Genomic DNA, 23,204 nt, shown 5'->3' on the forward strand with positions numbered 1-23,204 from the left:
CCCGCGTGTCCGGCCCCGACAGCTGGTGGGAAGCAGCTTTCCCAGCACATAGCGACAAATTCCTGGCGGTCAGGGCTGCTTTGCAGCCGCCGCGGCCCCGGCGGGGGGAAGCTGCCCTGGAAAGAGGAGGATTAAAAGCTCTTTGACTCCGGCGACACATCCCAACTGGTCCCCTCGCCCGGCCACCTGCCCGTCCCGGCACCCCGAGATGCTGCGGGCACCCCGGGGCTGGGGCAGCAGGGGAAGCTGCCACCACCCTGCTAAATCCCAGGGGCCCAGCGAGGAGGGCTCAGCCCTGCCTGGGAATCGCTTCCTTAATTAATTTGCTCTGCAGCACCACGGGGGCCCTCGGGCTGCTCCAGGGACCGGCTCATCCCCACGGACCATCCTCCTCCTCTGCAGCCTGCTGGCCCCCCCTCTTCCCCCAGCTCCGATTTCCCTGGATTTTCTGCTTTAACCGACTCCACCTGCCAGCGAGAAAAACCCGAAACCGGAAAATCAGGGTGATCCCCATGACCCCCGATTTGGCCACGCTGGGCGCTTCGGCGGGGCCGGGCAGGGAACAGCCCTGGGATGTATTTTGGGGGTGGCTTCACCTCCCCACTGGAGCCCCACGGCTGCTCCACGGAGTGTGATTAATGGGGCCTGGTTGTTGTTAAGCCCCCCGAGCTGCATGTTTGGGGGTAAAACACATGTGGGGGTACGTGTGGGTGCGTGTGCATCCTCATTCCATTTGGTTCCCACAAATCAGGGTGAGATGGAGCAGAAACACGTGTTGTGTTGCCTTTGGCAGCTCCTCTCTTGGTTCACCAGCAAAGAGGGGCTCCAGGGGGGCTGGTGCTGGGCCTGTGCTGCCCCCAGGGCTGAGGAGGTGGGAATTCCGCTCCCCAATTCCACTTCCCTGCACCCCAAAGCCCTTCCCAGGCCATCAGAGTTCTTTCCTACACCCACAGTGGCCTCAGGGACACCAAGGCTTGTGACAGGGTTGGTGGCCCTGTGGCAAGGACATGGGGTGGCACCAGACCCCCAAACCCCAAGCTCTCAGGGGACACCCCAAAACGGTGCTGGAGGGGAGCCCTGCACATACTGACCTACGGACCAAGGGGGGAGCAGGGGGAGGTGACAGTGGTGACATCCCTGGTGACACGTGGCCACACAGGCAGGGGGGCTGCAGCCCTTTGTGCCCCTCATTGAGCGGGTGTTGTTCCCGCAGTTGGGTTGGGTTGGGTTGGGTTAGGGGGGTCATTAACTGGGGGTGGGCAGGGGCTGTGGGGCTGGGCTGCCTCTCCTGCATCCCAGTGCCTGGAATTTTCCCACAGTCGCTGCTGCCTCACAGCAGGAAACCCCCCGGCTGCCTCAGGCACAGCCCCCACCAACGGGCACGGCTGTGCACAGCCCTGTGACAACCCCACAACCCCATAACAACCACACACAACCCCATAACAACCACACACACCCAGGAACAACTGTGCACAGCCCTGCACAACAGCACACAACTGCGCCCAACCCCAGAACCACCCCACAACCACCCCACACAGCCGTGCACAACCCCACACAACCAGGCACAGCTGCTCAGCCCTGTGCACAGTCACACAGAGATGCACAACCTCCACAGCCCTGCACGGCCGGGCACAACTGCACACAACAAAGCACACCTGCACACAGCTGTGCACAACACACACCAGACCATGCTCATCCACGCACAACTGTGCCCAGCTGTGCACAACTGCACAACCCCCTGCACAGCCACACACAGCCACGCACAACTACGTGCACAACAACGCAGAGCGACACACACAGTCCCACCCCACCGTGCACAGCTGTGCAGAACCGTGCACGACTTTGCACAGCCCTGCACAACCACACACAGCCACTCACTGCCACACACAGCTGTGCACAGCCTGCACAACACACACAGCCACTCACTGCCACACACAGTTGTGCACAGCCCTGCACAACCACACACAGCCACTCACTGCCACACACAGCTGTGCACAGCCTGTACAACACACACAGCCACTCACTGCCACACACAGCTGTGCACAGCCTGCACAACACACACAGCCATTCACAACCGCACGGGACCACGCACGGCTGTGCACAGCACACACAGCTGCACACGGATGGCACTGCCCTGCACAGCCACTGCACGACTGCACACAACATCACACACACCCACACAGAGCTGTGCACAGCCATGCACTGCCCTGCACAATCACACACAACTGTGCACAGCCACAGAGCCCTGCACTGCTGCACACAGCTGACACAGCCGAGCACAGCCGAGCACAGCCACACAGAACCAGGCACGAGTGCTCACGGCCACGGAAAACCACACACAGCTGCACACAACTGTGCACAGCCACACAGCCACACACAGCCTGCACGCCACCATGCACGGCTGTGCACAGCCACACACACAGCTGGGCACAACTGCTGGGCACACACAGGATCACAGAATCAGTGAGGCTGGAAAAGACCTCCGAGATCATCGAGTCCAGCCTATGACCCAACTTATCAACTAGACCATGGCACTAATTTCTCAAACACCTCCAGGGACTGTGACTCCACCACCACCCTGGGCAGCCCATTCCAATACCCAATCACCCTTTCTGTGTAAAATTTCTTCCTAAAGTCCAACCTAAACCTCTCCTGACGCAGCTTAAGACTGTGCCCTCTTGTCCTACTGCTGGTGGCCTGGGAGAAGAGCCCGACCCCCACCTGGCTCCCCCCTCCTGTCAGGGAGTTGCAGAGAGTGAGAAAGTCTCCCCTGAGCCTCCTCCTCTGCAGACTGAGCCGCTCCAGCTCCCTCAGCCTCTCCTCACAGCACTTGTGCTCCAGTCCCTTCCCCAGCCTTGTTGCTCTCCTCTGGACCTGCTCCAGCCCCTCCATGTCCTTCCTGAGCTGAGGGCCCAGAACTGGACACAGCACTCCAGGGGTGGCCTCACCAGCACTGAGTCCAGGGCAAGAATCACTTCCCTGCTCCTGCTGCCACACTGTTCCTGAGCCAGGCCAGGATCCATTGCCCTTCTTGCCCACCTGGGCACACACTGGCTCATGTTCACACAACTGTGCTCACCCGAGTACAACTGCAAACAGCCCTGCACGACCATGCACAGCTGCACAAAACTGTGCAGTCCCACACAGCCATGCACAGTCCCACAGCTGTGCACAGTCACACACACAGCTGTACACAACTGCACACACAATGGTGCACACCCATTCATGATTCACAACTTCACACAACCATCTTTACAACCATGCACAGCTGCACTCGAGCACCCACAGCTGTGCACAAACACACACAGACCTGTGCAAACACACACAGTCACACCCAAACACAGCTGTGCACACACACAGAGCTCTGCACACACACACAGTCACACCCAAACACAGCTGTGCACTCACACAGCTCTGCACACACACAAAGCTCTGCACAAACACACACAGAGCTGTGCACGGAGCTGTGCCCAAACACAGCCAGCTATGCACAAACACACCCACAGCTCTCCACAAACACACAGAGCTGTGCACAAACACGCATACAACTCTGCACAGACACAGAGAGCTGTGCACACACAGCTGTGCACACACAGCCATGCTAACACACACACACACACAGACACACAGAGACACACACTCACACAGACACACTCAAACACACACACAGAGTCACACACACAGAGACACACACAGACAGACAGACACAGACAGACACACACACACAGACACACAGACAGATACACTCACACACACACACAGAGACAGACACACACAGACACAGACACAGACACACACACACACACACTGTCACACACACACACACACACACACACACACACCGCCCCCGCACCATCCGCACTCCGCTCACTCCGCACACGGCGCTGCCCTCTCTGTGCCCCCCGAGCCCCGCGGGGGTGACGCCGCCGCTCCCCCCGCTCCCCCCGCTCCCCCCGCACTCGCAGGCCCCGCTCCCCCCGCTCCCCCCGCAGGCCCCGCTCCCCCCGCTCCCGGTGCCGCTCCCGGCGGAAGGCCCGGCCGGGCTGCCCTCCCCTTCCGGCGGCCATGGAGCCGGGGGAGCCGGGCTGGGAGCCGGGCTGGGAGCCGGGCTGGGAGCCGGGCTGGGAGCCGGGCTGGGCGCGGGGCGGGCCGGCCCTGGGCGGGCGGGGGCTGCTGGCCCTGGCCGTGGCCAGCGGGGCGGCCGCCTGGGCCACCTGGGCGCTCGTGCTGATGCCCGGCTTTCGCCGCGTCCCCCTGCGGCTGCAGGTACCCCGGCACCCCCCGGGCCCCATCACCGACTCCCGCCCCGACCCCCGCCCTGACCCCCCTGTGCCCCCCAGGTGCCCTACCAGCCCTCCAGCCCCCGGCAAGTGGCCAACGCCCTGGCACTGCTGCGGGGACGCGCGGGGAAGACGGTGGATCTGGGATCGGGAGATGGACGGCTCGTAAGGGCTGGCACGGGGGGGGGGGGTCAGGGGGCTTTGGGGTGCTCAGGGTGGGCAAGAGGGCAGGGAGGGGGGTCTGTGCTCACCGGGAGGGTGGGTGGGAGACCTACACACATCTGCTGCCCCACTTCTGGCTGTGGGTCTGGGTGGTCCTCCTGGCTGTGGTATGGGACAATTATAGGGGGTTCCAGAGGGTCCTGGGTGGTTCTGGATGGTCCCAAGACAGAACTAGGTGGTCCTAAATGGTCCTAGGTGGTCCTAGATGACCCTACATGGTCCTAAATGGCCATAGACAGCTCTAGGTGGTCCTAAATACGCCTATATAGTCCTAGACTGTCCTAAGTGGTCCTAGATAGTCCTAGATGGCCCTAGGTGGCCTTAGGTGGTCCTAGGTGACCCTACATAGCTGTATGTGGTCCTAGACAGCCCTAGAAGACATCACATGCAGGGAGCAGGGTGGGAATGCATGCTCTGGAAGGTGCTGAGAACCAAGGTCAGCCTACCTGTGAGCCAGCTGGAGGGAGGGAGTGGAGCTGGGCAACAGCCCCTGTCCCCTCGGATCGCCCCCCAGACTCAACACTGAGATCCTTTGGTTTCACCTCTCTTCCCTCTCCAGGTGGTCGAGGCTTACAAGCAGGGCCTGAGGCCAGCCCTGGGCTATGAGCTCAATCCCTGGCTGCTGTGTCTCGCCAACTACCGCGCCTGGAGGGCCGGGTACCACGGGAAGGTCTCCTTCTTGAAGGAAGATCTCTGGAAGGTAACAGTGTCCTGAGGGTCTGGCTGTGCCAGGGCAGGGCCAGGGTTCTGTCTGCGTCTCCAGGCTGGCTTTGCTGGTGGCTGCTTACTGCTTCCCCATCCCACGTGCTCCAGGGAAGTGGAAAACCACCCTCCTTTCCAGGGGAATGGCAGAGCTCCTTCGTGGAGCAGCTTTGAGGAGAGGTCTGTGTGCCGCTGACACGGTGACGAGCTTCTAAGGCTAACATCAGGTACCCACAGCCTAACTGGAGAGAATCCCTCAGGGAATGTGTTTCTGGGATGGTGCTGGAGGCAGGTGTTTCCCAACAAGTGCTGCTTTCACACCCACATGTCCCCATCCCACATGTTTTGGGGCATCTTTGCACCCTCCGAGGTTCAGAAGAAGATCACCCACAAGGCTTGGACACTTAGATGGTTCCGCCTGTTCTCCCTGTGCCTGTTGCTTCTTTCATTCCCCTTTTCCTTCCCTTTCAAGGTGGATCTTTCTGACTGCAGCAATGTGATCGTGTTCCTGGCCCCCAGCGTGGTAAGTTGGTCCCTCACATCCTGAGTTGTTCAGGGGGAGCTCGAGGAGGCTTTTCTTGGAATAGAGAGAGGATCTGGGACAGAATAAGGCCAAGTGGGCATTTCTGTGAGCGAGTGATTTGGTGCTCAGCAGCAGCAGGATTTATAAAACCATGGAATTGTTAAGGTTGGAAAAGCCCTCTGAGATCATCAATCCAACCATTCCCCCAGCACTGCCAAGGCCACCACTGACCCATGTCCCCAAATGCCACATCCACGTGGCTGCTCCAGGGATGTTGACCCCACCCCTGCCCTGGGCAGCCGTGCCAGGGCCTGACCACCCTTTCCATGAAGAAATGTTCTCAATATCCAATCTAAACCTCCCCTGGCACAAATTGAGGCTGTTTCTTCTTGTCCTGTTGCTCATCACTTACTCCTAGTCCCAGCCTTACACAGGGCCAGTACCAGCCCTGTGTTTTGAATGCTTGATGCCCCTGCTTGGGTCCCACCAGAAGCTGCCCTGTGATCCCTGGTGGCACTGCCACTACATGACCGTGTCCTAAGGTTGCCTGGCCCTGGCTCTTCTCTCCCCAGAAACCTCCCTTGGCCACGAAGCTCCTGGCAGAACTCCCCGACGGGGCCCGGGTGGTGTCTGGACGCTTCCCCTTCCCGTCCTGGACTCCCAGCAGCACCCTGGGGCAGGGGCTGGAGCAGGTCTGGGCCTATGACATGAAGGAGGTGCGTCGAGCAGCGCAGAGCAGCGCCCAGGGGAGCCCAGTCTGACAGCAGCCTTGTTAAGCTCAGTCTAACACCAGCCTCATTAAGCCTGGCATTAAGGGTCAGAGCCTCTCCAGCCCTAGGCTCAGCTCAGGACAGCAGTGCTTGGCCAGGATTTGTCCTGGGGAGTTGGCAGGGTGGCAGTCACTCAGTTTTCCAAAGAGTTTGGGAGAAGCAAGGGAGGAGAAAATCAGACCTAGAAATCCTGGGATTAACACAAGATTTAAGGACTAAAGCTCCAGTGCCTCTGTATGTTTACTACTTTATTTAATTTTTCAAAATAAATATTTAGTTGGTTGTTCCTTTGAGGTTTTTGGTTTGCCTTTGAGCTGCAGGACAGTCCTGGAACCAGAGCATGCATCGGTCCTGGACTCTGGCTTTGCTCCACTGTCCCTTTGAAGGTAACACAGGAGAGAGTGTGTCCAGCTCACCTCCCTGAAGGATCAGCTTGGCCCTCTCATCTGTGTGACATTCCGTTTTCCACTCAAACACAGAGAAAAAAAGGGTTTTCCCACCACAGAATCTTAGGATCATACAATGGTTTGGGTGGGAAGGCACCTCAAAGTTCATCTCCTTCCACCCCCTGCCATGGGCAGGGACACCTTCCACTAGCCCAGGTTGCTCCAAGCCCCGTCCAACCTGGCCTTGGACACTTCCAGGGATGGGGCAGCCACAGCTTCTCTGGGTAACCTGTGCCAGGGCCTCACCACCCTCACAAGTAAAGAGCAGCTCATCCCTTTGTCCAACCTCAGAGTGCCTTGAGCCAGACTTGGCTCTGTCTCACGGGAGCTGGGAGGGAGGGGAGGGGAGCGAGGCAGGAGCAGCCCTTGGGCTCTGGTCCAGGTCTCACCCAGCAGAAATGTTACAGCAGGAACAGGAACCTGTCCCTGCAGCCCGGCATTAAAGAGCTGCCTGGGAACCTGACCCCGTGTCCGTGATGTGCTCAGGGAACAGCAGAATTCCTGCAGCCCGGGGACAGACGGGGAAAGACGAGACACAGTTGCCTTGTCTCATTTTAGTCCTGTGAACTCGAGACGGGGAACACCCACGTGCTCTCCCTCGCTGCTCCCAGCTCCCGGCCTGGCAGTCCATGGAACACAAACCTCCTGCTTTGAATCCTGCTCTTCCCTGTGCTGGTGCTGCTCCTCACGGAGTGCTATGGATCATGGCTGACAGTGCTGGCTCTGGGCAGGGGGGGAGCAGCAGCTGCCCTGGCACCGAGCACACGTGGCCCCTCGCTGCCCTCAGCGTTCCTGAGCCGCAGGATCTCCTGCTTGTACCTGCAGTGGGAAGCAGCACAGTGCAGGCACAGTCCCCGGGCACTGAGCCATGCCAGGAGCTGTGCCTGGCAAGCAGGAACCCACAGCCTTTCATTTCAAAGGTGTTTGTGGGCTCTGCAGAGCCTGACCTGAGTTCCCAGGTGGGGAGTCACGGCAGGAAAGGTGGATCATGGTCTGACAGACAGGCCCTGCTTGTCCTCACCCTTCCCTGCCCCAGCAGCTCCTCTCCTGCTCCGGGGCAGGATGAGCCAGGGAGAGAGGAACATGGATCAGGGGCTGCTGGGAGGCTTCATATTTTAGGCAACCCCCTCTTAGCCCCTTGTGAAGGCTCCGAGGAGACCTTAGAGCCCCTCCCAGTGCCTAAAGGGGCTCCAAGGGAACTGGAGAGGGACTTTGAACAAGGGCCTAGAATGACAGGACAAGGGGCAATGGCTTCCCACTGCCAGAGGGCAGGGTTGGGTGGGATATTGGGAAGGAATTCTTCTCTGTGAGGGTGGTGAGGCCCTGGCACAGGTTGCCCAGAGAAGCTGTGGCTGCCCCATCCCTGGAAGTGTCCAAGGCCAGGTTGGATGGGGCTTGGAGCAACCTGGGCTAGTGGAAGGTGTCCCTGCGGTGGCAGGAAGGTGGAACTGGATGGGTTTTAAGGTCCCTTCCAATCCAAACCATTCCATGATTCTATGATTCCTCCAAAGGGTGGGTGAGCAGGGAAGGAAGGAGACGTGGCTGGGCATGTGTGTGTCCCTGCTCTGTGGAACAAGGGCTGGTGGCAGCTGCCTGCACAGCTGGAGGTGCAGCAGGACATCAGCCGTGCTGGCAGTGCTGTGGCAGTGCCAGCAGTGGACACTGACAGCGTGGTGGGCACCATAATGTCCCTGGCAATGAGCCTGGAGATAAACTGGGAGCACAGGGCAGAGCAGGGGGATCCCACTGTCTCACCTGGCAAGATGCTGATCTATGTACTCCTGCAGCTCCAACACCTGCTCCTCTGCCACGACAGCCCGAGTCAGCAGCTGGCTCCTCTCCTGCTCCAGATCCTCCTGGAGGGGCAAAGAAACGTGGAGAAAACATGGAGAAGACAGGGAGGTCTGTGAGATTGGAATGAAGTTGCTCAGTCCCTCTCTGCCAGGCCCTTCCAACCACTTCCCCGTCGCTCTGGCCTCTCAGCCACGGCAGCTCTGGTTTTTTGGCCACAAAATACACCCAATGTAGGTGTTTGGCTTTCAACATCCCCAGGTAATGGTGGAGCCCTTCCTCAGGTCACTGTGGACAGGGAAAGGCACGACATGAAAGCAAATATCTTTGCACCCAGGGGGAACCAGACTGGGAAGCTGATTCAGATTCAGCCTAGGCTTGAACCAGGTCAAACAGAATCATGGAATCAACAGAATCATGTAGGTTGGAAAAGCCCTCTAAAATCATCAAATCCAACCACTTCCCCAGCACTGCCAAGGCCACCACTAACCCACATCTCCAAGTGCCACATCCATATGGCTTTTAAATCCTTCTAGGAATTGGGACTCCACCTCTGCCCTGGGCAGCTGTGCCAGGGCCTGACCACCCTTTCAGTGAAGAAATTTTCCCAATATCCATCTAAACCTCCCCTGGCACAACTTGAGGCTGTTTCCTCTCATCCCATCTCTTGTTCCCTGGGAGCAGAGCCCGACCCCCCCCAGCTCCCCCCTCCTGTCAGGGAGTTGCAGAGCCAGAAGGTCCCCCCTGAGCCTCCTTTTCTCCAGGCTGAGCCCCCCCAGCTCCCTCAGCCCCTCCTGCTGCTCCAGCCCCTTCCCTTCTCTGGACACACTCCAGCCCCTCAATGTCCTTTTTGTCATGCAGGGCCTAAAACTGCCCCCAGGATTGGAGGTGCCTCAGCAGTGCCAGCACAGGGGACGGGCACCCCCAGTTGGTTATAGAGATGCCAAGAGGCTTGTTCTGAAACATAGGCAGGAGCCATGAGGGGCTGCTCTCCTTCCTTTGGCAGCAGGGACAGAAGAGCCTTGAGACATCACCCGCTGGGACCTGTCAGCATCACTTGATGGGCTGAGGCCAAAGCCACAGCAAGGCTCCATGGAAGGTGGTCCCCAGGGCAGTGGTCATCACGGCCCCAAGGCTGCCAGACCTCAAGGACTGTTTGGACAATGCTCTCAGGGACAGGGTGGGATTGCTGGGGTGTCTGTGTAGGGCCAGGAGTTGGACTGGATGATCCTTGTGGATCCCTTCCAACTCGAGATATTCTGTGATTCTGTGAAAGTTTCCCCCCTCCAGCCTGGAGCAGCACATCGGCCCCAGGGCAGCACATCTTTGCCACGTGGGTGAGGGATAAGCTTTTACTCCAACAGGCTGTTCCAGACTTTTACCTGGGTGTTGTGTGTGAATTCCTGGAGCTGCTTCCTGACCTCTGCCCAGCCCTCCTCATCCAGCTGCCTACGAGAGAAGAGCATATTTGGATCACACCCAGATATCAAATCCAGCCCACCCACGGGTCACACAGCTCCACACAACTCATGCCCATCCCACCATGAACCCCAGTGCTTGAACCTTTCCTCTCCCAGTGCCCAAACCTCTTCAGGGTATGTGGCACCATCCCATGCCCAGGCACGGGAGTCACAGCCCTTCTGCCAGCCTGGGATTGCCCACCAGGGCAGCTGGGTCTGTTCCAAATCACATCATCACTCGCACGTCAGAGGCCTCTGTGCAGAAAGAGCCCAGAACCCGGCACTGCAGGGCTGGGTTTGGTGGGAACAGAGCCCTCAGTGCCCCAGGCTGGCACAGGAGCACGGCCCGTGCTGCTCAGCGAGCACCATAGGTGAGCTGTCTGCTCAGCCCGTGGGAAAGCCCTTCCCACTGCCTCCCAGCCTGAGGGAGGAAAATAACAGGTCACATCTGATGCTCGGGGAATTTGGGCTGTGTGAGGGGAGGAATGCATTGTGCTCCCAGCAGCCCAGGGAGATCCCGGCTGGGATTCCACGGGAGCAAGAAGAGAAGGGGACAATAAACAGGGAGTCCATGCAGCTGATAAGCCTCCATGGCGTGGGGGGGTGGAATGAGATGGTCTTTAAGGTCCCTTCCAACCCCAACTATTCTGTGATTTAATGATAAAAGCAAGAAGCAGGAACTAGGGCTGAAGTGCTGTGGGAACACTGGGATTCATGTCACTAGCTGGAGGGGCAAGGTAACAGCGTGGATAAACCCATCACACTTTGAAGTTTGGTCTCTTGACAGTTAAAAAACCTAAAGATGCATCACTAAAATTCAGACTCTGAATTTTCCATGTCTTACTCCTGTGGTGAGTCTGATAAAATTAATGCATCTACTCAAGGACTGCTTCTATTTTCAGTGTGGAAAGCATGGCAGAGGCTGTTTGAATCTCAAGCTTGTGCCTGAGACCCTTCCAGAGCCCAGGGGCTCTGGCACTGACCCACTCCTTGGTGCTGGCACCCAGCTAATGGAATACCTGACACGTTTTCTGGGTGACCACATCTTAAAAGGCTGAAAAATCCCAGCTTAGGTTTCTCTTACACTTTGTTCCAGCTCTCCACAGCTATAGCTGTTCGAGTTTCAGCAGAAAAACAGAGCAGGGGGAAAAGACTCATCAAAAATGAGCAAACCCAGAGCTTGTTGGAAAGCCAGAGAGGCATCAGCACAGTGGCACCGAAGGGTTCCAGCCTGGGAGGGAGGAGAAACAGGACCATCCCAAACTGGTGGTGTTCCATAGCCCTTTCTCAGGTTGTGATCCACCAAAGCACTTGGGCATATGCTTAATTTCAGCTTCTAAGGAGGTCAGTGGGACTATAAACAGGATTAAATATATGCTTAAGAGCTTTCTTGGATCAAGGCCCAAATGACCAACTCTCCTCCCCCCGGGAAGGGCTGTGCTGAGGGGACAGCCAGCTGTTCTTCCCAGAGTGGGCCCAAAAGCTCCCTTTCTCCCTATTTATTGTTGTCTCCAAGTAAGCAAAAGAGATTCCTCAATGCACACATTAAGGAGAATTTGGAATGACAGATATCCTCTGAAACAAACAGCACTTACTGCTCTGGAGGCAGTGGAAAGGCAGAGGCTTCTTTCAGTCTTTTCTGGAGGCAAAAGAAGAGCAGGATTCCTGTAAGCATTCAACCACTGCAATCCCAGATCCTGCCACCTTCGTAGAAACCATGTCATGGAACGGGCTGTGTTCCAAGGGACCTCAAAGTTCATCTTGTTCTACCTCCTGCCATGGGCAGGGACACCTTCCACTAGACCAAGTTGTTCCAAGCCCCATCCAACCTGGCCTTGGACACTCCCAGGGATGGGGCAGCCACAGCTTCTCTGGACAACCTGTGCCAGGGCCTCACCACCCTCACAGGGAAGGATTTCTTCCTAACATCCAATCTAAATCTCTTCTCTTTTAGTTTAAATCTGTTCCTCTTGTCCTATCAATCTCTGCCCCGTAAAAGTCACTCTCCCCCCTTTTTGTAAGCCCCCTTTGAAGGGGTACAGTGTACCCCAGCACTCCCACAGCCACCAATGCCCTGGCAAGGAAATGATGTGCTGTAGAATCTTAAGGTTTTAGGTCTCCCATCCTCTGAATTTTTAAATAAATGCATCCCATGCAAATTAAGAGGTGTTCCTCCCATCCCTGGAAGTGTCCAAGGCCAGGTTGGATGGGGCTTGGAGCAACCTGGGCTAGTGGAAGGTGTCCCTGCCCATGATGGGAAGGTGGAACAAGATGAGCTTTTAAGGTCTTTTCCAACCCAAGCCATTCTGGAATTCCATGGTTCTGTGACTGGGAGATGATTGGAATATTCCCTGCCTGTGCCACGGGCACAGCAAATCCTCAGGGAGAGGGTGGATGTGGCACCCAGTAACATGGTTTGGTGGTAGCCTTGGCAGTGCTGGGGGAACGGCTGAACTTGATGATTTTGCAGGGCTTTCCCAACCTAAACAATCCTGTGAACACCTAAGAAAGGGGCTCAGTGTCACCTTTAGACTCTCCCCACCACCCCCCAGTTTCCCTGCCCAGCCTCCACCTTTTGCAGTTCCTGGAGCTGCATCTCCAGCTTTGCCTTCTCCTCCCGCAGCCAGTTCAGCTCCCGGGTGGTGTTTGTGAGCAGCTCTGGGTCTGAGATGGAGAAGTGGAGCTCAGCAGGGCCACAGTCCATAGCACTGCTCCCCAGGGACCGGATCTGCTCTCGCTGGAGCCTGTAATGTGCCAGAGGGGTCAGTCCCTGGTTGTTTTTTTGGGTGACAACACTGAGCAGTTCTGCTGCTCCTGGAGGTACCACTCCCTTGGGACCTGCTGGTTTCTGGCCACCTGCAAAGGATAAGTGGGAGCATTCCTGGGAGAGTTTCTGAGGGGAGCTTGTCCTAGAGCTATTTGTAGCTTTTATACCACAAGTATTTCTGCTGCTTCCCACAGCCCAAGCTGCTGAGAGAGCTGTGGAGTGGAGCTGAAAGCACTGCAGGGATGGGCTGGGAGGTGGAGCTATTTGTGGTACCTCTGCATTTCCACACCATCCAGCGTGGGATCCATCTCTCACCCTGAATTTTATGTGGGAGAAACATATGTGCAAAGCAGCTCCATGATGTCCAGAGCACCCTGACGTGCAGCTGGAGGCACCTCGATCCTGGATTGTCAGGAGCAGGGAGAACGTGCACTCCACGTCCCCTGCTCCCCCTGGGAGCCCCATTCGCCTCTCTCTAGGACAGTGGGGTGGGTGCTGTGGGGCACTTCACTTGGTCCTGAAGGCAGAGGTGGCCCAGAGCCTGTCTGAGCCTTACCCATAGGCAATCAGCAGGTTCTCATGCTTCTTCACCAGGTCCTTCATGCGTTTCTTGTACCCCCGTGCTGCCCGTGCCAGCTGCTCCTCCCGAGACTTGTAGGAAGCCCGGATATCCTTCAGCATGTTGTCCACAAAGTGCTTCATGGCAGCATGATCAGCTGGGGCTTTGCTGTGTCCTGTCACGTGGCTGGATTTGCTATCCATGTAGTTCTGTAAATGCACAGGCAGAGGAATCGAGGGGGAATGGTTTCCTGCTGCCAGAGGGCAGGGTTGGGTGGGATACTGGGAAAGAATTCTTCCCTGTGGGGGTGGTGAGGCCCTGGCACAGGTTGGGCAGAGAAGCTGTGGCTGCCCCATCCCTGGGAGTGTCCAAGGCCAGGTTGGACAGGGCTTGGAGCAACCTGGGCTAGTGGAAGGTGTCCCTGCCCATGGCAGGAGGTGGAATGAGATGATCTTTAAGGTCCCTTCCAACCTAACCCATTCTATGACTCTAAGCCAGCCTCCCTCTGCACCCAGTTTTCCTGTATAGCCCTGCAAAATGATCTGTGAGTTTCTGCTGGGATTTTTCTTGGCCAGATAACGGGATTGAAAGATCCTCTTATTCACTTATTTAGTCTTATTTATTTGCAGCAGCCTGCAAGAGGAGGGCAGCCAGCATGGAGAGATCTGAGGGAACAGCTGGAGCTGCGTCAGGGCAGGGTTAGGCTGGATCTCAGGAAAAGGTTCTTCCCCCAGAGGGTGGTTGGGCACTGACCAGGCTCCCCAGGGCAGTGGGCACAGCCCCAGGGCTGCCAGAGCTCCAGGAGCGTTTGGACAACACTCTCAGGGACAGGGTGGGATTGTTGGGGTGTCCTGGGCAGGACCAGGAGTTGACTCATGATCCTTATGGGTCCCTTCCAGCTCAGGATGTTCCATGATTCTGTGATTCTCCCCAGGCCAGCAGAGCCCCCGGGGCTGGGGGTACCCACCGCCACGTCCCTGATGTACCGCGCCAGCCGGGAGCGATATTCCTCGTTCAGCTCCTTCAGCCGGAGCTGCAGCAGGGAGTTCTCTGCCTCCACCTCCTGCAGCTGGCTCTGGGACGTGAGCAGCACCTGGGCACAACAAACAAAGAAACTGCTGCCCTCCAGCCAAGGAGGGGGAACTGAGAAGCTCCATAATACACTGGAGATTTCCTTTCCAGATACTCAGCTTCGCTAGAGCTGGGAAGGTCCTGAGTTTTCAGAGAAGTCCAATGGAAATGTTTATAGCCTCAATTCCCCTGCTACCTTCTGTCATTTGCCACCTCCCCACCCCGGTGATTCCACCAACTCTTTCTAAAAATCAGTGAACAAAATTCCTCCCACCACCTGAGCAAGCAGCACCTTCCACCACGTGCGGAAGGAAACTGCACGGGGAGGAGAACCTTGGTGGGAAAAGCTCCCTGGAGAGGAAGAGGTGTCAGAGTACCTGGATACAAGGCATGCCCCCCTGGAAGCTCAGGAATAGCACATGGCTTGAAGGAAGAGCAGGGGAAGGAAGCCTGTCCTCACCGCTGACTGCTCCACCAGCCTGCGCTGCGTGTCCCCGATCGCTCCCTTTGCCTCCTGCAGCTCCTTCCCCAGCCCCAGCCTGGGCACACAGGAAGAAAATGTGTTATATTTTAACCCCCCCAAACTTCTGCCCCATCCCTGCAAGTGTTCAAGGCCAGGTTGGATGGGGCTGGGAGCAACCTGGTCTAGTGGAAGGTGGCAAGGGGGTGGAATGAGATGATGTTTAAGGTCCCTTCCAACCCAAACCACTCTGGGAGTCTCTGTAGGTCCAACACAGCCAGCTTGGGGAAGGAAATCACTGGGATGACAGAAATCTCCCAGCAGCAGCTGCCATCCCCCAGATGTGCATCAACCAGCACCACAGAACTCTCCCCATCAAAGGTGAATGTCTTCCCCAGGCACAGGGTCTACTCCTGCAGCATCCCAGCTGGGGCAGCCTTTCCCAGGACATCAGCCACATCCCATGACAATGGAAGACCCGCTGTGGGGGTAAGGGCTGGGGCTGGATTCATCTCTGGGCTGTCACACATTTGCTGTGTTTTACAGAATGTGGATTTTCAAGGTGTCCCTAAACACCACCAACTTTAAGCAGGCAGCTGACTCTTTGAAGAGCCTTGAAAACATCAGGTTTTCCTTCCAGGTCTCACTTCTTCCAAGGGTGAATCATCATTCCCACCTTGTACCCCACCAGAGACAGCCTGCCTCCTTCTCCTGCTCCCATGGATCAAATCCAGCTGCAGTGAAGCCCATAAATGCCCAGCCAAGCAGAAGGTGCCCCCAACACTTACACTCGCTCCTCCAGCTTCTGCTGCCAGTCGTGGGTTTTCTTCAGTTTTTCAAGCTCCACTTTTATGTGATCCTGGTTTCCAAGCAACTGAGGGACAAACAAAGAGGAAGATGAGGCAGAAGGCTGAGCAAAGAGAGGATGAAGTGAGGAGAGGCTCCAGTGAGCGGTGACATGCTGGGGAAAGGACTGGTTTAACTGGAAGGGACTGGTGCCCTGTAGCACACCAGAAATGGAGTCTGATCTGCAGACAGGGCACGTGGAGGTGCACACGTGTCGCTCTCCCAAGGGAAATTCTCACGTTGAGAGCCACATTCCCAGCAGGAGCTGGTGGCGGTTTTGCAGGGACTGCAGATGGGGAGGAGGCTGAGAGCGTCTCCCTGCTCTCAGTTTCGGGTGCTTCATCACCCCCAGCTTTCTCAAGTGTGAGCAAGAAGAAAATAAGTGTCCTCTGCACTTGTTGGATTTTAAACTCCTGCCTATGTTCACCTGACAGGGCACGGACCGAGGGCACCACCTGTGCCCTCCCTCAGCTCTGCCTGCACATCTGGAGTTACCCCAGCCTCATTTGGCAACTGCACAGCTTAAAAAATAATTTAAAATTAATCAAGGCATCAGCTGATCCACAAAACTCAAGTTAGCACAAGGGGGTGCCAGCCACAGTTGGAATCAGTCCCCCCCTCTGTTTCCCAAGGATCCAGCAGCAGACCCCACACGCTCACATTTCTCTCCAGCTCCTGCCGCTCGTGTCCAGAGGCAACTACATCTTCAGGCTGGTTTTAGGAGACACAGAAGGGCCTGTTAGATCCTTGTTGTCCAAGGAGCTGGTGGAAGGGCAGAGAGTTCCTTACCTTCCCCCTCACTCTTTCCAGCTCTGCAGAGGATTGATGGGCCGTGGCAGGCGGGTGGGTGCTCTCTGTGCCAGGAAGGGTGTTCCTGCCTTTGGCCAGGTTGAGGAGCTCTTGGGTGAGCTCTTCATTCCTCCTGACCTGCCAGGTCAAACAAGAAGGAAAGAAAATCCTCCTCACCTGCTGCTCCTGGTGTGTGCACAAGGCAGGCACCCCTGTACCCTCCCAAAAGCAAGTTTTAATTTTAGTTCTCTCTCCTATGGTCTTATCTCCACCGGTCCAAAGATACGAGTGATTTTCTAGTTCTCATGGAAATGCATTTCCAGGCAGCAGGGTTATTCCCATGGAACCTTATCCCTCTGCCTGTCTCTCTCTCACATTCAGATCCAGATCCCAGTGCCAGCCCTGGGCACAGCTCTGCCACCACCTCTCCTGGCCTCCAGCTCTCTCCTCACTCCAACCCTGCACCCTCCATCAGCTTCCCAACACCTCTGGAATGTCTTTCCCCGTTGAAGAGCTTTGAACAGTGCTGGACTCCATAATACAAGAGAAGGGCCAAATCTCCATCCTTCTGTCCTTCCCTGCTGCCACAATCCCAGTTTGGTTGGGATGCATCCCCCAGCAGCAGCCAGCCCACAGCTCCGTGTAGGCAGCAAGATTCAAAGCAGTGCTGGTGTGAAGTGACACATTTCCAAAAGATAAAGAGGATCTGAATGAGAAAAGCTCTGTTACAGGTGATCTGGAAGGAACACTGGGGGAATTCATGTCTCCCGGGAGGGTTTCTGTGTAGATAACAAAGCTTTGATGGGGTTTATGACTGGGGACAAGCTTGAGTAATTGTTACCATGGCAGTGAATCGGGAGGATGGGAGGCAGAGGTCATCTGAGTCATCCGTGGAGAGAATAGCTTATCAAAAGATAGCACAGGGTGGGCTGGGGGAGAGCGAGGAGAAAAGAGGCTGACAAAGAGGTGAGATATACAGCTGTGAAACCTGACAGCTCCGCAGAGCCAGCCCGCTTGTTCCCCAGCCCAGAGCGATCCATCTGCAGCTGTCAGCCCCGACAATTCGGTCGGAAAGGGGGCACAGCTACCGGTTTAGCAAAAAAAAAAAGAGGCAGTCCCGGGTTTGAGCTGGGCTTCGCTGAGCTCCCGAGCCTGGCCCGGCTCCAGAGAAAGCCCCGGCGTGGAACCCGGCTCGCAGGCACTGGGTCCCCTCCGCCGAGCGCTGCCGCAGCCGCGGGACAAAGGGAGAAGGAAACTGGGAGCTAGGAAAGGTCAGAGCCTTGAAAAGGAAGAATTTACAGCGAGTCAGAAAACAGGCACCAAGTGCCTGACTGGCACCTTCTGCAAGGCGCTTCCCAAGGGCTGGGCAAGGCCGGCTCTGCGGCCGGGACAGCCCCGGGGCGGTGTGTGAATCCAGCACAAAGGGCGCCCGACAATTCAGCGGCTCCAACTGTTCCCGGCCAAGGGGCCGTGAATGAGTTCGCGGAGCTGCTTCTGCGCCAAGCAGCCATGACAACATATTGGCAAGGTCACAAGTAGCACTTGTAATTGGGAATGTGTAAAAGGTTCATTGTCTCCCCAGAAGAGCGCCGGGGAAGGGGAGGGGACAGAACCGCAGGCTGCTTTTCCCATTTCCTTTGGGAAAGTCCACACTGGGAAAATAATGAGCAAGAGGCCCATGTCGCGACAAGTCCCAGCCTGCCAAGTCGGAGCCTTTCTGGCTTCAGGCAGGGATATCTGGTAGTCAGAGCCAAGCTGAGGGTAAACCCCTCAGCGTATGGATTACATCCAAGGAATTCACCTCTGGCTTCTGGGCCATGCTCCACTGCTTCTGGGAACGACCTGGTCTAGTGAAAGTGCCCCTGCCCATGGCAAAGGGTAGAACAAGATGGGCTTTAAGGTCCCTTCCAACCCAGGCCATTCCATGATTCTATAATTCTTCAGGATGCTATCCAGGCACAGAACTGAGTCCACGTGTTTTCACCCTCTGAAACATTCCAGGATCCATGTGAAAACAGTGTGTTATTACCTCTAACTCGCTAAACCCATCATTTAGAGATGTCAGCTGCCTGAAAATCCAATTTTTGATAAACATACTGCACCCCCTTGGGGACAAGGAGCAGCTGAAAGTGAACATGGAGCTATTCCTCCACGAGGAGGGAGCAGAGCAGCTCTGCCTCCCCCATCCAGTGGAATGACAGGGTGGCTTCACCCCTCTCTGAGAGCTGAGCTTGCCTCCTTGTAAGAAATTCCCATTTCTCAGCTTATGGAAGACAGATGATCAGCTCGCAGGGGTCACTAACCCACGGCATGATCATGATCCTGTATCCTCCTCCACCAGAGCTTTGCAGACCATCCAGACAGACCAGACCAAACAAACGTGCCTGGTCCCAGCTCCACATCTTCCCACCACAGCCCGGCATGGAAAACCAGGTCATTTAGCTGAACCAGCGAAACTATCTGCTGGGGGAGGGAGGGAGGGAGGCAGGAGGGTGTCAGTCATTCCATCCAATTTAAAAAGGAGAAGAAGCAGGAGAGAGGAGAGGAAGGGGAGAGAGGAAGGGCTGTTGAAGTAGCTGTTCTTGCCAAAGAAATACACAAATCCAGGTCCGAAAGACTCTGGTTAATAATTGCTAAGCTAACAGTCACCGGGAAGGTGACTATCTTTTAAGGAACCATCAGAAACTTGCTTGAGTTCAGTGTTTTTATGAAGCTGTCTGCCTGAAAGCTCCCAGGCCCCTTCCCGCCGCCGCCCGAAAAGGGAGCGGCTCCAATCCGTTCCCGTGCAGCCCGCGCAAGCCAAGCAGAAAAAAGGGAAACAAAGCGCGCTGGCAGCGCGGGGGGAGCGGCCCGTGTGCCCGGGCCAGCCCCGCCGTGACCCCCGGGACAGGGATGGGGCCGGCCCGGAGCGGGAGGCTGTGCCAGCGGGGCCGGGATCACTCGGGTCAGCGTGGGCTCAGCGCCCACCCCGCTGCGCGGAGCGGGTCCCACAGACCCCGCGGGGAGGGGGAGCTGTGACAGCAAACCCCTGGTCTGCAAACAAACCCAGGGCCTGTCACCGCTGAGGGGCTGATCCCACAGCCTGGGCAGCAGGGGAGGGGGGGATTCTGCCCCTCTGCCCCCTCAGGTGAGACCCCCCTGCAGAGCTGCCTCCAGATATGGGGGAACCAACAGCACAAGGACATGGAGCTGTTGGAGAGAGTCCAGAGGAGGCCACGGAGATGCTCCAAGGGCTGGAGCCCCTCTACTCTGGAGCCAGGCTGGGAGAGCTGGGGGGGTTCACCTGGAGAAGAGAAAGCTCCAGGGAGACCTGAGAGCCCCTTCCAGGGCCTAAAGGAGCTCCAGGAGAGCTGGAGAGGGACTTGGGACAAGGGATGGAGGGACAGGACAAGGGGGAATGGCTTCCCTCTGCCAGAGGGCAGGGTTAGATGGGATATTGGGAAGGAATTCTTCCCTGTGAGGGTGGTGAGGCCCTGGCACAGGTTGCCCAGAGAAGCTGTGGCTGCCCCTGGATCCCTGGAAGTGTCCAAGGCCAGGCTGGACGGGGCTTGGAGCAACCTGGGCTAGTGGAAGGTGTCTCTGCCCATGGTGGGGGGGAGAGTTGGGTGGCCTTTAAGAGGCCCCTTCAGCTCAAGCCATCCCTAATTCTGTAAACAAGCCTCACTGGAGCTGAGCTGTGACAGGAATACACAACCCAAAGCCACCAAGCTGCCTGTACATCAGAGGAATGTGAGACGGAGCCGGGAACACCGGGACGAGCGCTGGAGTCTGCCTCACCTCCTGGTCCAGCTCTTTCCCAAGGGCCAGGTAGTTGCTTTTCAGAATGATGTACTCCTGTGCCAGCTCCTTCCGAGCGCTCTCCAGGGCTCGCAGGCGCTCCCGCAGGGAATCTCGCTCCCCCGTCACCTTCTCACTGCACAGCTCCAGCTCCCGCACACGGTTCTCCAGGGCCAGGATCTGCAGGGTGAAGTCAGCAGGATTAGGCTGTGGCAGAGACCAGGAGCAGTCAGAGGGAGATGAGTTCCATGGGAGTTTCATGATATCTGGGATGTCAGGGGGGAATGTAGCTCTAGGCAGAGCCAAGAGAATATGCCAAGCAAAGCAAAGGTGGGTGTATAAGGAGCTGGACTGCCAGATAAAGGCATTGGCAGGGCAGAAATCAGCTATTCCAAACTTCTGGATACCATATTTTTCAGTTCAAAGTTCTCCGTCTCGTACTGCTCCTTCATTTTGTTGGTCTCTATCTGGAGATCGACGAGGTCCTTGGAAATCTAGGAGAAGGAAGGACCTAATTAAAGCCATGGATGGATTCTGAGGCCAACATGATGTTTAAGCACAACACACATCCCTCTAGAAGGAGGAATTCCCCCCCAGATTTCCTGCTGTGGATCTACAGACCTCTTACAGCCTCACAGCTCAGTTCTCACCAACTCTCAAAGTTTTACCTTCAGTTTTTCCTCTTCACTGAAGAGCACCCTGGCTGGGATATCTGTCTTGGAGCTAGCCAGCTTCCCCATCCCCTCCTGGGAGTCTCCAAGCTGGTACCTCCCATCGTTCCCATCCTGCAGCTGCACCTGGAGACACAGAGCAGCTCCCACAGCGGGTGCCAGCCGAGCCCTCCTCCCCCTGCCACTCGCCCACCACATGCTGCTGGAAGCGCTCAGCTTTTCAGAGCCTGAACAGATTCTAGATGGGATTTTCAGCTGCCATTTTCCTCCTGTGGTGAGGATTTCCTTGGCAGAGCCTCTTCCATCACCCGGGAAGGGGCTGCAGACCTTCACCCTCACATTTTTCATTAGCAAGGTGCTGCACATGCTCTGTCACAGCACTCACCTTCTCATTCTCTGCAACAATTCCAAGATCCATGTGCTCAGAGGCCGAGATCTCAGCACGGTGTGGGGCAGGCAGCAACTGAAAAGCAAAGGAAGGATCTAAGGATCTCTAAGGAACTTCTCCCTGGAGGTCCAGCACTGTTGCTATCAACTTTGGTTACTGGAGGGTGTGGCATCCACCTCGATTTTAAGGTGGAACCAATAATTCCAGGCACCCCGGGAGCTGTTAGAGGGAAGGAAATGAAACTTCTGGGGAGGCTTTTGTATTTCCAAGTCAGCTCACAACAGATACTGGAATAAGCAGCTCAGGAAACACCCCCAGCGAAGCAATATTGACATTTTGGAGGTACCACGCTGTTATGGACCATTCCCAAACCTGGCTGTACGGGTGGCCTCCATCTCTAGGGCAGGGATCTTCCAGTACTTAAAGGGGGCTGACAAAAAAAGAGGGAGAGCAATTTTTTCCATGGACAGATTGTGCCAGGACAAGGGGGAATGGCTTCCCTCTGCCAGAGGGCAGGGTTAGATGGGATACTGGGGAGAAATCCTTCCCTGTGAGGGTGGGGAGGCCCTGGCACAGGTTGCCCAGAGAAGCTGTGGCTGCCCCATCCCTGGAAGTGTCCAAGGCCAGGTTGGATGGGAACTGGAGTAACCTGGGCTAGTGGAAGGTGTCCCTGCCCATGGCAGGGGGTGGAATGAGATGATCTTTAAGGTCCCTTCCAACCCAAACCATTCCATGACTCTGTGATCTGATTAACCCATTAATTAACCCATTAACACTACCATCTGCTCCAAACCATCCAGGAGCATCTAACTTGCTTCTGGGCAACTTTCTCTTGATCTCTGCAGTCCTTGTACCTCTCGTGTCAGTGAATCACCCAAAAGGTCCCAGGATCTCAGAGCTGTGATCAAGCTGAAGCTGGTGACAGAAAAGACCTTTCCCAGTTTACCCCTTCACATCAGAGATACTGTGTGGACAAAATCTAATCTTCAAAGCAAAGCATGCACTGAAACCAGCCCAGATTAGCCCAGACAGTGCAAAAACTGGGTTGTGCTGGTCTACACAGTGCTGCTGGCCCCAAACTGGGACCAGCTAGGCTGGAATAGGACAAATCCCAAATGTGTGCAAAGCTAAAAGCACTTGAAGAGTCTCCAAGGTAAGAGTGAGGGTAAAAGGGAGTGTGGGGCATGGTGGATAGTGCTGGAAAACCCTGAACAGGGGTAAAACTAGATGGACTAGATGACCTTTAAAGGTCCTTTCCAACTCAAACTAGTCGATGATTCTATGATTCTAAAATGAATTCCAGTTCTTAATCTCCTCATTTCAGGCTTATTATCGCTGCTATTTCTGTAGAGTGGGTGAGTTTATCTGTCTTTTAAAGAAGAAAAGCTTTGACAATTAATGTTCAAAAAAGACCACAGCTCTGAATAACTCTTCTGCATCTGTCAGAGCCAAGAGGAGGAGAGGGAGAGGGGCCATCCTGGCAGAAGCTCCATGCCAGGCAAAACTCCTCACCTGGTCCAGGCTGCTGGAGAAGCCCCACGAGGGGGTTGAATGAAGGTCCATGGATGTGATACCCAGGGACTGAACATTCCAGGGGCTTTGGGGAAGGAGAAGCCAACAGAACGTCCAATTAGGGCTTATTTTTCTGCGAAAGAACTTAACAGACCTGAAGTAATTTTATT

General features: G+C 56.1%; 2 protein-coding genes across 5 annotated transcripts; one reads left to right on the forward strand and one right to left on the reverse strand.

The window, feature by feature from the left end:
• Positions 1–4,065: 4,065 nt before the first annotated feature.
• Positions 4,066–6,784, forward strand: ANTKMT (adenine nucleotide translocase lysine methyltransferase). The gene is made up of 5 exons (XM_051777021.1): positions 4,066–4,266; positions 4,341–4,445; positions 5,062–5,202; positions 5,677–5,727; positions 6,300–6,784. The coding sequence occupies exons 1-5, from the start codon at positions 4,066–4,068 to the stop codon at positions 6,486–6,488; spliced, it is 687 nt and encodes a 228-aa protein (XP_051632981.1). The 3' UTR covers positions 6,489–6,784.
• A 140-nt stretch (positions 6,785–6,924) lies between these two features.
• Positions 6,925–22,416, reverse strand: CCDC78 (coiled-coil domain containing 78). 4 transcript variants are annotated; one of them, XM_051780798.1, is made up of 15 exons: positions 22,302–22,414; positions 21,132–21,597; positions 20,871–20,957; positions 20,464–20,643; positions 16,687–16,824; positions 16,558–16,608; positions 15,840–15,925; positions 15,052–15,130; positions 14,488–14,613; positions 13,518–13,729; positions 12,767–12,938; positions 11,790–11,833; positions 10,117–10,183; positions 8,699–8,799; positions 6,925–7,762 (listed from the first exon to the last, which is right to left on the reverse strand). In XM_051780798.1, exons 2-15 carry the CDS (start codon positions 21,498–21,500, stop codon positions 7,639–7,641), a joined length of 1,836 nt encoding a protein of 611 aa, XP_051636758.1. In that variant the 5' UTR covers positions 21,501–21,597; positions 22,302–22,414; the 3' UTR covers positions 6,925–7,638. The 4 variants fall into 4 exon arrangements, with proteins under 4 accessions (XP_051636758.1, XP_051636748.1, XP_051636776.1 ...); XM_051780788.1 differs by having other exon boundaries at positions 7,649–8,544; XM_051780816.1 differs by lacking the exon at positions 20,871–20,957 and having other exon boundaries at positions 7,649–8,544; positions 22,302–22,416.
• Between the last annotated feature and the right edge of the window lie 788 nt (positions 22,417–23,204).

Source organism: Manacus candei, unplaced genomic scaffold, assembly GCF_025592945.1.
Source record: "Manacus candei isolate 608988 ecotype Guabito, Panama unplaced genomic scaffold, ASM2559294v1 h1tg000002l, whole genome shotgun sequence".
Classification (NCBI taxonomy): domain Eukaryota; kingdom Metazoa; phylum Chordata; class Aves; order Passeriformes; family Pipridae; genus Manacus; species Manacus candei.

Coding starts and splice junctions, on each gene's coding strand:
- ANTKMT (XM_051777021.1), top strand. CDS start 4,066: ATGGAGCCGGGGGAGCCGGGCTGGGAGCCGGGCTGGGAGCCGGGCTGG. Junction 4,446..5,061: donor GATCGGGAGATGGACGGCTC/GTAAGGGCTGGC, acceptor TTCCCTCTCCAG/GTGGTCGAGGCTTACAAGCA. Junction 5,728..6,299: donor TGTTCCTGGCCCCCAGCGTG/GTAAGTTGGTCC, acceptor TTCTCTCCCCAG/AAACCTCCCTTGGCCACGAA.
- CCDC78 (XM_051780788.1), bottom strand. CDS start 21,500: ATGTGCAGCACCTTGCTAATGAAAAATGTGAGGGTGAAGGTCTGCAGC. Junction 12,939..13,517: donor AACCTGCTGATTGCCTATGG/GTAAGGCTCAGA, acceptor GGCACATTACAG/GCTCCAGCGAGAGCAGATCC. Junction 8,800..10,116: donor AATTCACACACAACACCCAG/GTAAAAGTCTGG, acceptor TTGCCCCTCCAG/GAGGATCTGGAGCAGGAGAG.